This window comes from Orycteropus afer, unplaced genomic scaffold, assembly GCF_000298275.1.
Source record: "Orycteropus afer afer isolate SDZICR_OR568_19922 unplaced genomic scaffold, OryAfe1.0 scaffold00288, whole genome shotgun sequence".
In the NCBI taxonomy this organism is placed as follows: Eukaryota; Metazoa; Chordata; class Mammalia; order Tubulidentata; family Orycteropodidae; genus Orycteropus; species Orycteropus afer.
In genome coordinates, this window is record NW_006921875.1 from 4050453 (window position 1) to 4070574 (window position 20122).

The 20122-nt window shown below is 51.9% G+C and overlaps 1 protein-coding gene across 1 annotated transcript in view; it reads right to left on the minus strand.

Moving 5' to 3' along the window:
- Positions 1 to 7268: 7268 nt before the first annotated feature.
- Positions 7269 to 20122, minus strand: part of EPHA2 (EPH receptor A2) — a 32590-nt gene continuing 19736 nt past the window's right edge. The window contains exons 6-17 of the mRNA XM_007950780.2: positions 19272 to 19387; positions 18401 to 18554; positions 17584 to 17683; positions 17013 to 17068; positions 16657 to 16782; positions 16354 to 16539; positions 15938 to 15999; positions 15627 to 15836; positions 15255 to 15404; positions 14198 to 14391; positions 13245 to 13400; positions 7269 to 7374 (exon numbers count right to left, since the gene is read on the minus strand). Coding sequence (XP_007948971.1) covers positions 7269 to 7374; positions 13245 to 13400; positions 14198 to 14391; positions 15255 to 15404; positions 15627 to 15836; positions 15938 to 15999; positions 16354 to 16539; positions 16657 to 16782; positions 17013 to 17068; positions 17584 to 17683; positions 18401 to 18554; positions 19272 to 19387 — 1616 coding nt within the window. The remainder of the gene's footprint in view (positions 7375 to 13244; positions 13401 to 14197; positions 14392 to 15254; positions 15405 to 15626; positions 15837 to 15937; positions 16000 to 16353; positions 16540 to 16656; positions 16783 to 17012; positions 17069 to 17583; positions 17684 to 18400; positions 18555 to 19271; positions 19388 to 20122) is intronic.

Here is a 20122-nt window from a genome sequence, read left to right on the forward strand (position 1 = left end):
GGGGGTGGGGTGGCGCTCTGAGAGGGTGACAGCTAAGAGATGTAGGACTTCTTTGTCAGGTGAGATGTTCCAAAAATTGACTGAGGTGACGTTTGTACACATCTTTGAATATGCTAAAAACATTGGCTTGTGTATATGAAATGAGGAGCTCTGATGGTGTGAATGGTGTTTGTGAATAGTATCTAAATAAAGCTAAGTTTTTTTTTTTTTTTTTTTTTTTTAAGTGCCATGAAAGGAACATAGGGGGATCCTTTAAGACGGTTGATCACCAGGCCCATCTCTGGTCAGGAGCCAAAGGTAACAGGACACCTGCCTGTTATGTCAAGGGCAGTGAAGAGCCCTGGGCAGTGGGAGGTACTTAGGAATGCTGTCAAATGCAAGGCAGGGAGGGCAGGGGGAGTGAGAAGGCTTGGGTTCATCCACCTGGAAATTAATTGATGTTGTTGCAGAGCTCTGGGGCACAGTGCTGGGTTCAAATCTTGCCACATCCACTCGCTGTGAGGCTTTAGGCAAGACCGTCACTCCGCTCTGCCTCATGGTTAGGCGGCTGAATAAATCATTATCCAAATAGTGACAGAGAGGAAAAGGAGGTGCTATTATTAATGATCCCAGGACAACAAGCCTAAACCAGCACTGACTTGGGCAAATGGGGATATACAGTCCTTCACCCGTGCGATGGTAATAGTGCCAATTCCTAGAGTTATTGGGAGGATTAAGAGACCCAATCCATGTGAAGCACTTTGATCAGGGCTGGGCACGTGCTCAGTGCTCAATAATTGTTAGCTATTATCATTTTATTACACACACACAGAAAGAAACAAGTGGGACTGCTCAGAGAGGGCCAGGGACAGACAGGCAGGCTCCTGAGTCTCCTTCGTTCTCTGCTGTGACCCATGAGCCGTGATGAGGGTGGGGGCGGTGGGTTGGTATTTCCCCACAGGTTGGCAGCAGGGTGGTTTTGCAAAGGTATCTTGGAGGATCAGGATTTGAGTGGGGCCTGGAAAGGTGGTACAGTTCCCAGAGGCAGGCATTAGGGAGGGGGATGCATGTGTGAGAATGGGGGAGGGCTCTGGGGGAGGGCTCTGGGGGAGGGACAGCTGCCTTGTCAGGAGAATGGAGGGCAGGTCTGGAGAGTCTGAATGGGGTGCAGAGTACAATGAGTAGGTGTGGAGTTTGGGGAAGTTGGCATAACTGATATGTGTCAGGGGGCTACTTGGGGTATACCTGTCTGGGCCCAGCCCCTGGGCCTGGTCTGCCTGGTCCCTGAGGGAAAAGCCCCTCCTCCCAGCAGGATACCTGGTCACGAAGCTGCCTGGCTCTGCCAGACCACTGTGGAAATGGCATCCGTCGATCCAGGCTGCTGAGGCCACTGGGAATGTGATGAGACTGCTGAAGTAGGGCCCGGGCCTGGCGGGAGAGAGGGGGCCCCCAGCCCAGGAGGGGCGGGATGTGGCCACTGCTTCCCAGAAACCCAGGCCTGGTTCTGCCGAAAGAGACTAGCTGCCAGGGCTTGGATGGGAACGCCAGACCCAAGAGGGGCTGGAGTGGGGCCTGTGCCTGGGCTGCCTGGGGTGAGGGCGCCAGGAGCCGGGAATGGGCAAGTCTGTGGTGAGAGGTGGGCAGGACTCCTCATCCTAGCCAAGATGGACTTCCCTGAGCCCTCCACATTACAGACCCAAAGAAAGAGAGTGAAAGACATGCCAACAGCATGGGCTCAATAGAACTTCAATCTTTATTTTCCAGTCTGAGGGTCTTCCCATTGCCCTGCTCCCTAAGGGCCCACAAAGCCCCCAAAGTTCACTAGAATGGGGTGACCCTAGTTTCCTATCCTTTTCTGAAACCTCCTAGCTCTGGGATCTTGGTCTGATTACTGTAACCTTATGAGCCTCAGTGGCTCCATCTGTAAAACAGGGATAAATCCACACATGTACATTGTGATCCTTCAATTGGACAGACAATGTGGGTCCCAGGCTTGGCACAGGGACTGGCACATAGTAGGTGTTAGAAATACTTGATCCCTTCTCCTTCACTGTCTGTGTGGCCCCGGCCAGCTGAATGGAGCTGGGGCAGTTTGTAGCACTTACTCCACACACAAGGTCCCCGAGTGGCACAAACCAGGGAATATTAACCTAGAAGTTGGTGGTTCAAACGTACCCAGTGATGCTGAGGAAGAAAGATCTGGCAATCTGCTTCCATAAAGATTATAGCCAAGAAAACCCTGTGGAGCTGTTCTGTTGTATAACATACAACAAGGTCTTGAGATACTGAATATCTGAATATCTGGTTCCATGGGAGGGAGATTTTCCATATGACCCACTAGGCCCTTCAGATTCTAAAAACCCAACCCCTTTCCTCTCATTCATTTGCTTATTGAGCAAATATTTATTGAGGGCCAACTGGGTGCCAGACACTGATCAGGGAGAAGGTGACCCAGGCGTAGAGCACAGCCCGGGCAAAGGCATGGAGGAGCTCTGCTGAAGACTCACACACTTCCTGTGAGAATTCCTTCAGCCTCTTCTAACAGGACCTACTGTGCATGGCCCTGTCCCAGACCCCAGGCCACAGCAGCAACTGAGAGGGTGTGGGTGGAGAGGGGCGGGGTGAGGGCTTACCCACTCTTTCAGCATTTGATAATTAATTAGACAACCTGAGGCAGGGGTCTGACGACATTGTTTTAATCTGCGGCCCAGACTGGGAGCAATGGCGAAGAGGGCGACTTCTGCTCTACATCTTGTAATGGTTGCCTTCGCTTCCTGCATAGCTTTCTTGGGAGCATCAAAAAGTGCCAAGTCTCCTGCAGCTGGGGGCCCACTTCCCAGCTGAGAGACTGAGATTGGAGGTGAAGATTCTGTTGGGGGTAGGAGTGTGAGCAGAAGTGGACCCTACAGAGGTCTTGAACATGGTTGGTGGGGCTGTCAGGACAGTGACAGGAGTTTCTGGGGACTCCCACTTCTCCTTGGCCTCCTCCAGGAAGTCTGCCTGGATCTTCAGGCCAGGTTGGGTGCCCTTTCCGGCTTCCATGACACCCAGACCCTCCCCATCTTATTCAGGGTCCTACTCTAGCACCATTGCCTCCCCCACCAGACTGAGAGCCTTGTGAGGGCAGGATAGGAACTGATCCACCTCTGTGGCCCCAGTGCCCACTGTTGGCCTGGCACAGAGCAGGACATGTCCACCGAGAGAAGAAATAAAGAAGCAAACCCAGCTCCACTCCATCCTCCTCCACTGCCCCCCACCTGGCCGCCTGGGTTGCAGGGCACTGCAGTGTTTTGTTATCTTGGACAGGTTGTGGGGTCTCAGCCTCACCAGAACCAGTGTTTCTCAGACCATGTCTGAGGAGGTGCCCATTTTGGCAAATAGGAGGATATTCTTTCTTGGCAGTTAAGGGAAAACCATTCTATTAGGGGGCCTGTGGCATAGCAGGGGTGGGGGTGTTAAGAGAACGCCTGGGCTCGCCTCCTGTCCCTGCCATACATGAGCTGTGTGGTTCTGGCTAGTTACTTAACCTCCATGTGCCTCAGTGTTCAAATCTGTAAAATGGGGATAATAGTAGCACTCACCTCATGGGGTTGTTGTGAGGATTAAATGAGTAAACACATGCAAAACACTTAGTATAGTGGGTGGCACAGTTGGGTGATACCTGATCTTAAATCCAAGCAAAATTCTCCCTGTGCTCTGGGCTGGCTTGTTTGTTTTTGCACGGTGATGTTAACTTTGATCACTTGGTTACGGTAGTATTTGCCAGGTTTCTCCACTGTAAAGTTATTTTTGTTAACTCTTTCTACACTTCCATCTTTGGAAGTGAGACATCAAGTCCAGTCTACACTCGAGGCAGTGGAGAAATTAAGTTCCACAAATTGGAGAAGGAAAAGACCCCTGATGGCATCAGACTGTTAACCACAAGGAGATGGTTCAATCCTACCAGCCGCTCTGCAGAAGGAAGATGGGGCAATCTACTTCCATAAAGATTTATCATACTTTTGTAAAGATTTTCCGCCTCAGAAACCCAACGGGGGTCACCGTGAGTCAGAATTGACTCAACGGCAGTGAGTTTGATTTGGTTTTATTGGAGAAGGAACCAGCGACACAAGTTATTTGGGATTCTTCTGTAAGGAGGATTTGTTTGTCATTTTCCCCACGTATTTATTTATTCAATCATTTACTTTTATCAGAATGAGCATGTATATATTTATGTTATACTTTGGGCTGTAATCTAATACTATGTTTTTATTGCTCAACTCGTTCTGCTTTTGATCACTGAGTGTTCTTTCGGGGTGGCTCCTGTGTTTGTTTGACATGCCCCATCTGTTTGTTTTTTGAGCACTTCCTCACTTGCTAGCACTTTAAGATGCTCCAAGCTCTGGTAGCATAGTGCCTAAGGCACTTGACTGCTAACCAGAAGGCTGGCGGTTCAAGCCCACCAGCCACTCCTTGGAAGGAAGATGGGGCAATCTACTTCCGTAGTGATACTAGCCTCGGAAACCCAAGGAGGGGTCGCTATGAGTCGGGCCTGATTCGACGGCACATAACAAGCTCATGTTGCATATTCCGTCTCAGCGCTAGAAATAGCCATGTTTCCAAGGAGCTGTAGTTCCTTTCTTTGGAGAGTGGTATTAGAATCTGAGATCTGGACATTTGGTGTGCTCACCAGTACTGGGATGTCACTACTCCAGGCTCTCTCAGTGGACAGATCTGAGTTAGCTTTCCCTCCCGCCAATTGTGGGGTCTGTTGGAGGCTCCAGACAGCGGACACTGTGGCTCTCTGGCCTTTAAGCACCAGCCCACAGGCCTGACATCCTATGTACCCTTAGTGTCCATCTGTACTGTGAGGGAGAAAGTGCACATCAGGACCACTCCCCAACCCGTGCTGAGCCACTTCCTGTATCTAGTCAGTCTTGGCCTCAGTGTGCCCTTACAGTCCAGATTTCTGTGAGTTTTGAAAGCTACAGACTCACTCCCTTCTGGATTGACAGCTTTATCAGTGGTGGTGGCAATAGCCATAGCTCAGTCACAGAGCCATGGCAGCCACCTGGGCCAGGCCAGGCAGGGGTCAGGTACCAGGAAAGGCTGACTCAGCCACTGTGGCCCAACACACCCAGGTATCCCAGGCTAACGGGAGGAAGTCTTGGCCATCTTGTCCCTCTGTTCTCTTGCCTCACCCAAACCCAGCCCTCCCCAACACCAGCAGGCCTCACTGATGCTGGGTGAGCCAGGACCCAGAGCTGGCTCCCCTGGAGGCAGCTCTCTTGCAGCAGCAAGGAGTTAGGGCAGAGTAGGCCAGCCCCAAAACCCCAGGACTGGCCAAGTCCTCTCCCAGTGCTGCCAGCATTTCTCCTGTCTCCCAACACCCCAGGCCTGGGAGTAAGGAGGCCTGAGTGCTGGGCCTGCCTCTACCAGTGACTTCTGTTTAGAGCATAATAATCATGCCACACCCTGCATAAAACCTTCAGTGGCTCCCCATTGCCCTCAACTTAAAATCCTCACTCCCGGACCTGCTTTACAAGGCCCTAGAGACCTCTCCAGCACCCCTGTTACTCCCTAATCACATTAAATTGCTTGTGGTTCCCTTGCACAACCATGCAGCTTCACACGTCCACACCTTACTGTCTGCATCATTCCTACTTGTCCCTCTCAGCTCTGGGGTGCCTTCTCCAGGAAGCCTTCCACTCATGCCCCAGATTCTCTCTGCTCACCTGGTCATATGCTTGGTGCCCATGCACCCTTCTAAGTCCCACTAGGAGCACCCTCTTGCACGGTAAGCAGCAGCCTGGTATAGCAGAGAACGCTCGGGGTTTGAAATTAGGAATCTGGCTTCCCTCAAGGGTCTGCTGCTTCTTGCACTTTGAATAAGTCACCACACATCTTTGAGCCTCAGTCCCCTATCTGTGAGAAAAGGTCTAATCGGATTCCCAGCCCTGCTTTCAATGCTAGCTTCTAACTCTAGCTTGCTGTGGATGTGGGCAAGCCCAGTCATTGTGCCTAGCCTCAGTTTTCCTTCTCTGTAAAATGGGGCTGTCCACTAAACTCATGAGAGAGAGGTGAGGCTCCAACAAGCCAAAACCAGTGAGAAGCTTTTGTAAACCTCAGAGCCCTACACGAATGGTCGAGGAATCTATTTCAACAGCTCCATGGAAACGTGTAGGAGGGAGGCTGACGGTTGCTCTCACGGCTCTCCTGCCTCCTAGCCTCTCCAGAAACTTCCAGATCAAAGGTGACGGGGCCTGTTGGCATGTTGGCTGGGCTCGGTGGGGCCTGCTCTTTGGCGCCCTGCCCACCCCTACCCCACCTGCCCCCAGGGCTAAACGCTCACCCTTCACCCTTCACCCCCAACTCCTGGCACCATAAAAAGCCCCTCAGACCCCACTGCTCCTCTGAAGACTCAAAGCCATGATCAGTTTGAACCATCTGCAACTTTATTCCAGAGCAGAAATAAGTCATTTTCTAACAATAAATATAAAAAAAAAATAATAATAAATTAAGGTTCGGAGAAAAAAAAAAAAATCATTAACACTGACAGAGTAGTGAATGTTGTCTAAAGGGGTGAGAGGTCAGTGGGCTGGGGAACGGGCAGGGAAGCCTGCCGGCACTGGCCCCCCAACCCTAGGAATGTCTAACAGGCTGTCCTCTGCCCCCAGCCTTGGTGGGGCCCCCTGCCATACACACATTCTCTCCACAAAGTACAAAATATATATTTAAAAAACCTCAAAACTACCAAGCGTCCTGCAAGGGCCCCAGGAAGCAAGAGTTTGACCCTTTGGGGTTGAGGACAGGGTCTGGGGGTCTGAGGAAGGCACTGGGGGATTACAGGGGAGCCTTTGGAGTCTTCACGCCCAGCAGAGTTCGCTGTCTGTCCTCTTATAAAGAGTGATAAGGTACTCTGTTCACACAGGAAGAGCTAACCCCCCATCTCCCAAAACTGTCATGTGGGAGAAGGCAAAGGGGGGTCAGTTTGGAAATGTCACGTGTTTTGTCCAAAGGCCTTGGCAGGGCTCATGCCCCAGGGGTTCTGGGAACATGGCAGTGCCTGCTAAGTGCTTGGCTTCCTTGAGGGGAAGAGGTCCCGACAGGGGATCCCTGAGCGCTCTGTTCGGGCTAGGGCATTGTACAAGACCTTCCCTCCCCACAGCAAAGTCCTCAGGGTGGCCTCGATAAGGAACAACTAGAAATAAATAAGCTCTCTGGTGGCCCAGCGCCAAGCCAGCAGGGAGGCCACTCTGTTTTCTTCAAGTATTCTTGGCTGAGGGGGGCAAACAGCCCTGTTCCAGGGCTCAGATGGGGATTCCCACTGTGTTCACCTGGTCCTTGAGCCCCAGAAGGCTATAAGCGATACGCTTCTGGTGGCCGGGCAGCCGCACCCCGATCCTCTTGATGTCGCTGTGGGCAGGGAGGGAGAGAGGGCGAATTAGGGCCAGAGCAAGGGAGGGGCTGGTTGGCAGCTGTGGGAGGGAGGCAGAGGTAGGGAGAGGAGGGGGACAAAGAGGGGGTTTTGGGGACCTGCAGGTGAGAGAGGTCTAGTTAGTCTGAGGCCTCAGAGGAGGATCTATTTCCCAGCAGCATGCTAAGAAGCATCACCATCAACGAAGTGAGGAAAATGATAGACCCATTGGTTCTGTGAGAATCTGCCATCACCAGGTGCCTGGGTGCCAGGAACCCCCCAGGGCTGTTGCTCAAGATCTCTCCTGGCCTATGCCTTATTTCACTCTCAAACCCTCCAAGTTCCCACTGCCAGTAACTGAGGAAGGACTCCAGAAACACTTGCTGACAGACCATCAAGGGTTAAAGCTCTGTTGGTCTCTAATGGGAGGGGCTTCCAGTCACCATATCCGCTGACTGGATCACCTGAGGGAGGTTTCTTGCTTTATGGGAACCTTAATTTCCACATCTGTAAAATGGGATAAGAGTGCCCATTTAGAGGGTGGGCACCCCCAAACCTGGAGACAGAGGGGGAAGGCATCAGGAGCAGATGGAAAGATGTACCCAGGAGCCCACAGCCCTGCCTCCCTTCCCTCCAAAGAGGTACAGACTCCCCTGGGCTCCCCGTCTCTACCCCTCATCCCCTTGTAAAACCACTTATGCTCCCAGGAGCCCGGGAGCAGGACATTTATTGCTCACTTTGGGAGTTTTCTCCTCTACTGTCCTCACCCACCAGCTCAAACTCATGAAAACACCCAGGTTTTTATGGGCCGTCTTTTGGCTGTAAACAGGGCTAATTATACGCTGCAAGCACCTATTTGCAATTCCGGAGACATGACTTTCCCACAGGCTCAGGAAGCCTCCAGAGAAGTGCTGAGCAGGGAAGGGCAGACCCAGGTGTGTGGGGAGGGTAGGCTCTGGGAACTCTAGGAGGGCCAGCTTCCTGAAGCAGGAAGAGCAGAAGCTGGGCATTTGAAGGAACTTCCTAACCTACCACCCACAGTTGGAGAGACTGAAAAAAGAAGTGTTTTCCTCACATCTGTAGGTCTCAAAGTGTGACTCCCAGACAACCATTCCAACCACCAAGGAAGGGGACTCTTACTGAAAAGGCAGGATCCTGGGCCCAACTCCAGATCCACTAAACACGAATTTCAGTGTCAGCATTTTTATCAGGCCCCAGAAGATTCTAGTGTCTGGCTTAACCAGTGGGCTCAGGTCCATGGTTCCAGGGCACCTCAAGCTCAACTGGCATAACAAAGTACACAAAAACATTGTTCTACATCCTATTTTAGTGAGTAATGACGGGGTCTTAAAAGCTTGCAAGTGAAAGTTTCACCCAAATCATAAAAAAAAAAAAAAGCTTGCAAGTGCCCACCTAGATACAACAATTGATCTCTCCTCGTCCAGAGCAAAGAAGAATGAAGAAAATCAAAGATGCATGGAAACAATGAGTCCTACATGACCTTGAGACCAGAAGAACTAGATGGTGCCTGGCTACCACTGTCAACCTCTTGGTAAGGGATCTGGTGCAGGAGATCCTGGATAGAGTGAGAGAACAATGTGGAACCAAACTCAAAATCATAAAATAGACCAGGCTGACTGGTCTGATAGACTGGTGAAACCCTGCAGACTACGGCCTCTAGTCATCCTTCAGGCCTAGAATTGAACTCACTCCCATGGCTTCCAGCCAAACAACAGACAGGCATACAGGTGAACATTTATACTAGGTAGGTACACTCTTTAGAACAATCAACCATGGGAGATCAGAAGGGCAGCATTTACACTGGGAGACAGCTCAGAGGGCACAGGAAAGAAGGACACAGGGAAAAGGTAACCAAGGAGTAAGTGGGAAGACAGCTTACATTATGGGGATTGTAGTCAATGTCATGAAACAAAATGTGTACAAAATGCTGTATGGAAAATAAATTTGCTCTGTAATCTTTCACCCAAATCACAATTTAAAAAAAAGCTCCCCTGAAATCCCCCCCAGACTGTGGCCCTTAAACACCCTTCTAATGATCCCACCCCTGGGAATCACCTCTCAGCCAAACAATAGACAGGCCTGTAAAGTGAACAATAACACCAGGGAGGAACATGCTTCTCAGAATAATCACCCCTACAAGACCAAAAGGGCAGCATCTGCCCAGATACAAAGCCTAGAAGGCAGGAAGGGGCAGGGAAGAAGGATGAATAGAAACAGGGAACCCAGGAAGCAAGTGGGAAGAGTGCTGTTATGTTGAGGGGAGAGCAATTGAATGTCACAGAACAAAATGTGTATAAATTATTGAATGGAACACTAATGTGCTCTGTAAACTTCCACTCAAATCACAATAAAATGTTCAAGGAAAAAAAAAAGCCAGTAGGCTATGTGAGCTCCATGAAGTCAAGGGCCAAGATCTCGACTCCTAGGAACCATCTCCTACCTCCACCCTACTGGGGTCCGGTAAGGGCCTAGTACCCAGTAGGTCCTCAGGGAGGAGCTAGTGACTGACTGAATGAAAGCTTTAGTAGGGAATGAGACATGCTTCTCCCAAAGTGGTGTGGTTAACCTGATACAATGGGAATGGAGGTTGCTTCCAAGGCCCATGCAGAAAGAAGGGCCAAGTCCCAGGCTGGGAGGCAGGAGTTTGAATTCCATCCCTAGCTCTGCCCTGGACTTCCATCAAGGCTTTGAGCAGGACTAGTCTGTCTTTAGGAGCCCTGATGGCAAAACGGTTAAGTACCCAGATGCTAACTGAAAGGCTGATGGTTCAAACTCCCCCAGTAGTTCTCCCAGTAGTTCCAATTGCAAAGACTTGGCAATCTGCTCCTGTAAAGCCTAGAAAACCCTATGGAGCAGTTCTACATTGTCACGTGTGGTCAGTATGAACCAGAATTGACTCAACAGCACACAATAAGAAGTCCGTCTTTGGGCCTCAGTTGCTTTATATGTAAACCGGGAGGTTTCAATTATGTGCTCCTGGGCAGCCTGTCCCAGCCCCCTCCCTCTTTCAACACAAAGATTTTCCTTCCTTCTCTACTTCATTTCCTAACTGCAAACAGAGCCGTCACAGACTGGGATGAAGGTCACAGGCCAAACACCTGTGGTCTCTTGCAGACCATCCCAAACTTGTCCCTGCCTCAGTTTCCCTCTCAAGGATCCAAGGTGGTCACCACCTTCACCAACTGCCCTTAGAAGGGTGAGTCCATCTTTACACTGCCTGGTCTTTCTCTAGATCACACTGTCAGCCTGGCTCTGGGACATTTGAAGGCCACATGCATACAGTGGGCATCTATCTACTTTGTGCCAGCCCTGGGCACAAGGAAAGGGGAGTGAGAAATGGCCCCAGGAGCTTCATGCAGCTGTTCATTCACTCAGCCAGCAAACACCTCCTCAGCAGCAGCCAGTGCTGAGGGCACACAGAGACCGTAATATCTGTTACCCGCTGTCCTCAGCAGCCTCAGAGGATGCTCTTCAGGCCCTATCGCCCGGCAGACTATTTGTCTGGGGTGTACTACCCACCATTTTCATTGGTTCCTCAAAAAAAAAAAAAGGGTTAGAATAACTAGTCTAGCTAGAAACCCAATTGACTCTAAAACTGCATGGTGAACACTAAAGCTAAGATCAAGATGGCGGCCGTAGGACCACAGAAGATTGAGTGGCCAGCCCCAAAGAGGTGGAGGGACAAGGGGAGAAGGGGCAGAAGACTGGAGCCAAGTCACTGGAGTCAAGTCACTGCTTAACAAGGCCCTCTCTGGGAACAGAGCCGAATTATCCTGAGACAATCTCAGAGCCTCCCATTGGGATCCAAGGCATATGTAGACACAGCCGTAAGTTGTCAAAAGTGCTTCAAGATCTCCACTTGTCTGAAAAGAGTTGGAGGTAAAGCAAGAGGCAGGGGCAGCTGTGAGTCATGCAGGCCCCGGCTCCCCGAGCTGGTGGGAGGAGGAGAGAGCGATGAATGACTTCCTGCGTTTATCCAGGCCTTTTCAAAACAAAACACACACACACACACACACACACACACACACAGCCTCCACCAATCTGAGATAGCCCCATCCCTGCTCGTGGGAAAGGAATTGGCCGTGGAGCACCCCGGGCTATTTCGGGAAGCTTCTATGAACACGAGTTTCCTGTAAGTACTTCTCCTTGCCCTCAGCTCTGGTCACCCACAAGAGAAGCTGCGTTGTCTTCAATGGGACCCCCTGGAGGGGTGAAGGGCACTGTTCCAGGTTCCCAAGAGAAAGAAGAGAGCCCAGGGACCTTGGCCTTTGCCCGCTGGTGGTGGGTGGGAAGTACAGGAGTGGAGGGGAACAAGAGAGTGCCAAGTGCCATGGACTACGCCCCTACTGTATGCCAGGTGTATGATCAGCATTGCACCCAGGTTAAAAAAAAAAAAAAAAAACACTCAAATAGGAAACCTAATTTGATCAAGGTCACCTGCTAAGAAGTGGCAGATGTGAACTTGAACTCAAGTGTGACTGCAGAGCCCAAGCTGTGACTGCAGCTAGCTGGCAACAAGAGATCCTGGGACCTGGCTTTTCCGCCCAGTGCACAACCAATCCCACTCCACACCCACGCCTCCCTCCGGTCACTGTCCCCTGCCTGATTCCCATCCTCAGCTGTTCCCTGGGGTAGGCCATGGCCCAGTCCCAGAGGCCACAGGCAGCAAGTGAGAAGCCTAAGCAGTTTCCAGAGGCCCTGGAAAATATTCATGCACAGGCCCAAATCCCAGAACTTCTGTGACCCAGAATCATGGGACACCAGGGACACCCTCTCCATGTAGTTCCCAAAACCTCCTGGCCCCAGAGCCCATTCCTGCCATGACCTTGGACCCTACACAAGTTGGGGTGATGGGACCCATCACTATTTTTAGAGGCATAAAAGGCTAAAAAGATAATGTCTTCTCCCTTCTGGGGTGGGAAGAGGTGTCTACGCCAAGGCCATGCCGGGAAAGGTCCCGATGCTGGAGCTGGAGAGAAGAGCCCCCTCGGGGCAGTCTGCCTGACAAGGGGCCAAGCCAGGGCCAGCAGGAGGGAGCAACTCTTCGCACCAGGCCAGAGCAGAGAACTGAGAGGCGACACGCAGGGAGAGGTACTGGGGCAGGGGCAGTTTGGCCCAGGGTTCTCGTTCCTGGGTGGCAGTCAGTAGGTCCCAGGGCTCTTGTCTATTTCTGCTTGGCATCCTAAAAAGGAACCTGCCCCTAACTGGCTGTGTGACCTCTGGCAAGCCATGAAACCCCTCTTTGCCTCAGTTTCCCCATTTGTTAAGTATAGAAAAAATAATCACACCTATTCATAAGCCTAACAGGGGATTCAACGGGGTGATGATTCCCTGCTACTGACTGTGTGACCTAGTAGGTCCCATAACCTCTCGGAGCCTCGGTTCATCCACTTCTAAGGTCCTGGAGCTCTGGTGCCTACTGACCAGGGCTAGAATCTTCCTCTTGTCCTAGTGGCTGTGTTACCACGCCTCTCTGCACCTGTTTCTCATCTATCCAGTGGACATCAACAGGACCCACCCTTAACAAGAAGGCTGGTTCAAATGCTCAAGCAGAGTCAGCACATAGTCAGCCCTCAACAAATGGCAGCGACTATTATTATTATAATTACTATTATCTCCCATTCTGGAAAAACATGCAGGAAGAGGAGGGTGCTGAGAGCAGGCGCTCAGGATTGCTGGCTGCAGGCCTGGCTCCTACCCTTCCCACCGAGCCTTTCTCCCCAGAAGAGGAGAGAAAGGGAAGAGGGGAGTGGAGGGTGGAAGGAAGAGTTTATGGCGGAGCTGAAGGCAGCCTTGTGGAAGGTGGGAGGCAGGAGAGGTGGGGGGACGCAGGGCTGGGCTGACTCACTCGTTGGTCATCTGCACCACCTTCTCGATGGCAGTGTAGCCGGCTGCCATGAAGTGTTCTGTGTACTGCTGCATTTTGATGGACTCCAGCCATTCGGACACGGTGCGGAAGGGCACCCCCTCAGAGCCGCTGGTGCTGGGCAGCCTGATGGACACCCTGGAACAGGAACCAGCCACCCACGAGTGAGGGGGGTTGCAGTGGTCAGCCCACCCTGGGCCCTGGGCCTGCCGCTCTCTGATCTACAATCCATCCAGCTGCCCCATGCTTCAGTTTCCTCACCTAGACACTGGGGAGCCAAGTCAGGTAGGGGTCAGTGACACAACCTGGCATGTTGGGAATATTCAAGGAATGTTTATAACTATTGCTGCCACATCTGCACACAACTAAAAAAATGAAAAACCAAACCCACTGCCATTGAGTCGATTCTGACTCACTGCAACTTCCATTGGGTTTCCAATGTGGTCAATCTTTATGGAAGTAGATTGCTCCATCTTCCTTCCATGGAGCAGCTGGTAGGTTTGAACCACTAACCTTCTGGTTAGCAGTCAGATGCCTTAGGCACTATGCCACCTGAGCTCCTAATACCACCATCAATAACTACAAATTAGCAAAGTGTTAAGAGCAGGGAGGCAGGTTCCTAAATGCACATTCCAGCCTGACCACTTGTCAACTGTGTAAAATGCTTAATCATCCTGTGCCACAGTTTCCTCACCTACACAATGAGGGTGATTACAGGACCATCTCATAGGCTGTCTGAATGAGTCAAAATGTGCTAAGTGTTGGGACACATAGATACTGCTGCTTCTATGAGTTGATACTTACACCCACATCCAGTCTATGTAAAGCCCATGTGTAGCTTCTAGGTCTCCCCCTGGCTAGCCACCATCCTGAAGTGGCTCAGGAGCTTACAGGAGTGAAGCTGAGACTGCCCAGGCAGGGGGCATGGAACTCACCGGGGGTCAAAGTCAGCCAGCGTCTTGAGGGAATCAGGAGCTCGGATGAGCTTGTCGAGGATGCTGACGATGTCGGCGAACTTGGGGCGGCGGGTGCGCTCCTGCTGCCAGCATTGCATCATGAGCTGGTAGATGGCGGAAGGGCAGTCCATGGGCGTGGGAAGCCGGAAGCCATCATTGATGGCCTTCATCACCTGGAGGGGTGGGATGGTCAGGGGGGCCACGGGAGGCAGACACAGAGATCTGGGGCAGTCCTCACGGCCCCCAAAGCTATGGCCATGCAGACCCCCTAGGGGCCCCAGTGCGGGGAGGTGGACAGGGGAGGGGAAGGGGAGCCCAGAAACAGATGGAATGGGCCTCCTTGAGCCCAACACACAACCCACAAGCTGAACAGTGGGCAAGTGCTAAGGGGCAGTTTCCAGAGCTCTAAGGAGAAAGGGACTCCTATCCCCACTCCCTCACAGGTGACAGCCACACTGTACACTCTGCAGCCCAGCCACCTCCAGTTTCTAGACTTCTCTATATGCAGCTACCTTTGGCTGGAGTACCTCTCCTCCTTCCTCCTTATCACTTGGCTACTCTGCCCTTGGTCTCAGCAGAGACAGAGTCTCCTTTGGGAAGCCTTCCAGGCATCCAGACTGGATGAGGCACCAGGTACACGTGCACACACATACATATATACACTCATGAATGGACACATATGTACATACAATTGAACACACACGTGTGCGTACACATGCACACAGGCACTCGTAAGAATGCACACACACATAAATGCACTTATAAGTGTTCACATATGCACACATGCATGCACCCTACTACTTGCTTTCTAGGGGTTTCACTCTCTGGTCCATAAGTAGGGACTAAGTCCCTGGAACCCAGCACAAGGCAGGCACATAATAGGCCCTCAATAAACACTGAATGAATGAAGGAATGAAATGGTCTGTAGCAGATGAAGACTAGCCCCAGGCTTCTTCTCTGCCCCGCTTGGGGTTCAGTAATGAGCAAAGGGTTTAAGTTCAGGTCCAGAGCAGGTCAAGGCAGGCAGGTACCCTACCTCGTGGTTCGACAGCTCCCAGTAGGGCCGCTCGCCATATGTCATCACCTCCCACATGACAATGCCATAGCTCCACACGTCACTGGCTGAAGTGAACTTGCGGTAGGAAATGGCCTCTGGGGCTGTCCAGCGGATGGGGATCTTGCCACCCTGCAGGGGACCCAGACTTGGTCATCACTGCCCCCTCTGGGCCACCCCCAGAGCCTCAGGGCCCCTCCTCTGTATTCCCCAGGGGTGTTCCTGCCCCTGAGGTCCATGCCCCTGGTGTACAGGGGAGAAGACCTTGGAGTAGGCGGGACGAAGGCTCCTTCACCCCTTCAGGCTTCAAGTCCCTCATGGCTCCACCCCCAGCTGTGTCAGCCCCCCACTCACACTAGTGGTATAGGTAGCCTCAGGGTCGTCCTCCAGCACACGGGACAGGCCAAAGTCAGACACTTTGCAGACCAGGTTGCTGTTGACGAGGATGTTGCGGGCAGCCAGATCGCGATGCACATAGTTCATGTTGGCCAGGTACTTCATGCCAGCCGCGATGCCCCGCAGCATGCCCACAAGCTGGAGCACGCAGAACTCCCCATCCTTCTCCTGCCAGAGCACAGCCCCTCAGAGACAGCCGGCTCAGGCCCACCAGGCACTGCCAAGTGTACCAGCCCCGGTTCCCTGCCCACCTAAGCCTACGCGCTTACCCGAAGGAATTTGTCCAGGGCCCCATTCTCCATGTACTCAGTGATGATCATCATGGGCTTGTCTGTAGAGTGGACACAGGTGTAAGGAGGTGGCCAGGGTTGTAGAGAGGGGGGCACAGGTGGGGGAGTACAGGCACAGCTTTCAGGGGGAAATGAGCACAGGAGCTGGGGGTAATGGACAGAGGTATGTGGGCAGAGGCAGACACAGGTGTAGGGAAGGTGGGAGGTGGGCATAGGGATGGGATGTGGATACAGGTAGGGGAGGTGGCTATGTTTGGAGGGAGGTGGGCACAGGTGTGGGTGTAGGCACAGTTACAGACAGAGCCCCATCCAGTGGTCCGTGGGCAGCCCTCTGCACCCCGCCCCGTGGGTGAGGCCCCCGAGGCTCTCCCAGCCTGTCTCTGGCCTGAGCTCACATTTGGAGATGACGCCCTCTAGGCGGATAATGTTGTGGTGGCTGAACTGGCCCATGATGCTGGCCTCACTGAGGAAGTCCACACGCTGCTTCTCTGTGTAACCAGCTTTCAGTGTCTTGATGGCCACAGGCACCTCCTTCTTCCCTGATGCCTTCAGTGTCCCCTTGTATACCTCCCCAAACTCTCCTGCGGGCAGGCAGAGGCAGGAGAGGCACCCCGGTCAGCTCGGTGTCAGGGGTCCTCCCAACCTGCATTGCCCACCACCCACTTCCTTAGGCCGCTGACAGAGCAAACCAACCTCACCTGCTCCAATCACCTTCTGCCGTGTGACACAGGACGGATGGATCTCAGTGGTGAATTTGAGCACAGCTTGGTTGGGGTCCTCGTATGTGTGTGGGTCCACGTATGTCTTCAGGGGCTTCAGTTGCTCTGGAAGGAGGAAGAAGGGGCGAGGTCACAGGTAGCTTGGGGACGGGTCCCTATGAGAGGGTGCCCTAGGGAGGGAGGACCCAACATCACCAGGGACCTCCAGAGACTTGGGCCAGGCTGTCAGGTAAGCTCAGCCCTTACAGCTGCCGGCCCCTCTGGGCTTACCCCTGGAACCCTGGAATGCCACAGAGCTGGGGAAATGATGGGAACGGTGAGGGCCTGCATCTCACCTGATTTGGAGAAGTACACATCCTCTGAGGACTGGCGGGCTCGCAGGTTCTTCCTCCTGGAAAGACCCCATGAGACACATACACAGGGAGGTCAGGGAGACCCACTCTGGCCAGGGGAGCCTCCCATACCCATTCTGCCCTAAGGGGCCCGATGGGCTCAGTCCACTACTCAGACCCCACCATGGGAGCAGAGAGCACAGGGAAGGCAGGGGAGAGGCAGAGAGGAAATGAGCAGTATGAGGCTCACTCCTTGGGTTCTCCGCCCCATAATGGTCCCTCTAGGTAGCTATAATGAGGGCTTCCCTCACTCATGCTTCCCAGCACTTCCTGTCTGCATGTCCAAACGAAGTGTGGACACACCATTCAGAACAATAGCAGAGATAATGACAGTCATGTCCCAGGCCCCACCATGTGCCAGGCACTGTGCTAAGCACTTTATAGCTCATTACAGTCTCACACCACTGGGAGGCAGGGAGGAGATTAGTATCAGCCCCATTTTCCAGATGAGCAAACTGAGGTTCCCACCCGTGTCCCACCTAGGCCCTTCGTCAGGGCATGGGCTCTGACGAACCTGCGGTGAATGAAGAAGCCGATCCCAGCCAGCACCAGAAGCAAGACAACACCAATCGCGACACCACCAATCATTGCCATGTTGCCAGATCCTTCTGTAGCTGTCCGGGGAGACCAGTTGATAACAAGGGAGCCTCCACACCCCAAATCCTGGCACCACCCCTACTCCAGCCAAGGCCCACTTCAGGGAGCAAGACACTTGGGTACCTACTATGTACTGGGTGCTTTTGCTTGTGATAGCTGAGGAATCCCAGATAGGGGGGCATAAGGATTCCCATTTCACAGATGAATAAATGAGAGGCTCAAAGACATGGCTATTCTGTTTCCCCAGTAGGTATTCCCAGGTGTGTTGGACTCTAAGTTTTGGCTTTCTAAGATATTGGGATTTGAACTTGAGTTGGCCAGTGCCAGAGTGCACATGCTCCCTCCTTGCCATAAGGCCCTAGACCCGCATCCTTGGCTCTGGTCCTTGGCCTTCCAACCCCTAGTCTTCAATTTTGCCCCTGCCCAGACTTGGGGCCAGCCCACACAGAACTGTCCCAGACCCTGGCTGATCGAGAAGGGGACAGCTGTCTTTCACTCATGAACACTTCAGATTCATGTAATTTGCTAGAATTTAGTATTTGTTTATGGAGTTTTTAGGGTAAAATTTAAACTAAAATGCACCAATTTTAAGGGTACCATTTGATCAGTTTTGACAAGTGTATACACCTATGTATCTCAAACTGCTAACAGGATGTAGAACCAAATATCACCCCAAGAAGTTTAATCATACAGGAGGGGGATGCTCCATTTTTGGGCCCTGACCCCCTACTCACATAGTGTCTGGAATTCATGCATCTTGCTCCCGGCACCCTGGCCTTCCTGCGTCAGTGCCTGCACCTGGACCAGGTAGGTAGTGTCAGGGATCAGGTCGTCCAGAATCACGGAGAAGCCCTCAGTGCGGCGCACATTGTAGCTGTTGGAGTCCCCCTGCGGGTCACAAAGAGGGAAGACAAGGCATCAGCTCAGCAAAGTGGCGCACCTGTTAGCAAACGGGACGTTCTTTTTTCTTTTCATTTTCATTGTGACGTGGGTGAAAGTTTACAGAGCAAATGCACTTTCCACACAGCAGCTTACATACACTTTATCTCATGACATTGACTAAAATTTCCCACAATACAACAGCTCCCCTCCCACTTCCTCCCCATAGCCACCTCTTCCCTGTGCCCTTCCCTCCCATGCACTCCTGCCCCCTGAGCTATCTCCCTGTGCATACACAGCCCTTCTATTCTCCCATGATTGGTCTATCAAAGGAGTGTATCGACCTAGTGTAAATTATCAGCTCATACGGCTGTCTTTTTTTTTGGCTGGGGCATTCTTCTTACAGAGGAGGAAACTGAGGCTCAGAGAAGTGAAATGACTCACTCAAGGTCAAAGCCAGAGATGTCTAGCCCTAAAGACCTTGCTCTTTCCCTCATCTCCACTGCCTCTTCCCAGGACTCCAGCACTGTCTTCTCTTCTAGAAATCTCTACTAGGCAGCCCAGGGAGAGGTGGCTTTCTGGGCAGTCTCAGTCCTCAGTTTCCCCATCTGCAGAGTGGAGCTCCCCAGATGGCTGTGAGGTTCAAGGAGCATCTGTAGAACCAGAACCAGCCTGTCCCCTGCTCCCAGCCCAGCTAGGGCAAGCCCTGACCCTTAGTGAGTTTACCTTCTTGCGGTAGGTGACCTCGTACTTCCACACACGGCTTTGCTGCCGCGGAGGGATACTCCAGGAGACACTCAGTGAGGTCGTGCTGCGGCCCTCCAGTTTCACCTTGGGGGGCTCTGGATAATGGGGGGGGGTGAGAAGCTACCTTCAGGGTGGAGGCAGGTAGACACAGACCCAGCTCCACCCATAGGTCAGCGGGCCAAACTCCTTAGATTCCAACCTGGGATCCTTAACTTCCAACTCCCAGCACTGCAACCCCACTATAGGCCCCACACAGAAGGCCTGGCAAGTAGTTATAAATGAGTGCATAAATAATAAAAATAAAATGATGCATCACTTGCTAAATCCTTTCTCTCTATCAGGCACTGGTCTAAGGGCCTTACATGTAATCAGTTATCAAATCCTCAACAACCCTACTTTTTTTTTTAATTATATTTTGTTGTTGCTGTTAAGAATATATACAGAACATACACCAATTCAGCTGTTTCTGCTTGTCCAATTCAGTGACATTAATGACATTCTTCAAGCTGTGCAGCCATACTCACTCCCTTTTGAGTTGTTCCTCCTCCATTAACATAAACTAACTGCCCCCTGAAGTTCCTGTCTAATCCTTCGCATTGCTGTTGTCACTTTGATCTCTTAGAGATGAACCTTAAAAGAGCAAGTGTTCAAGGCAGACCTTCTTCACTAGTAAAGCTGACAATTGCTTGGTTTTAGGAAGACTTCTGGTGGTATTTTTGGTTTGTTTTAAAGACTATCCCAGGACAAGAATAATTCTGGATTCCATGACAATTTGAAATTCTAGTCTGTATTTTTGCCTTTTGATCAGGATTCCTCTATAGAATCTTTAA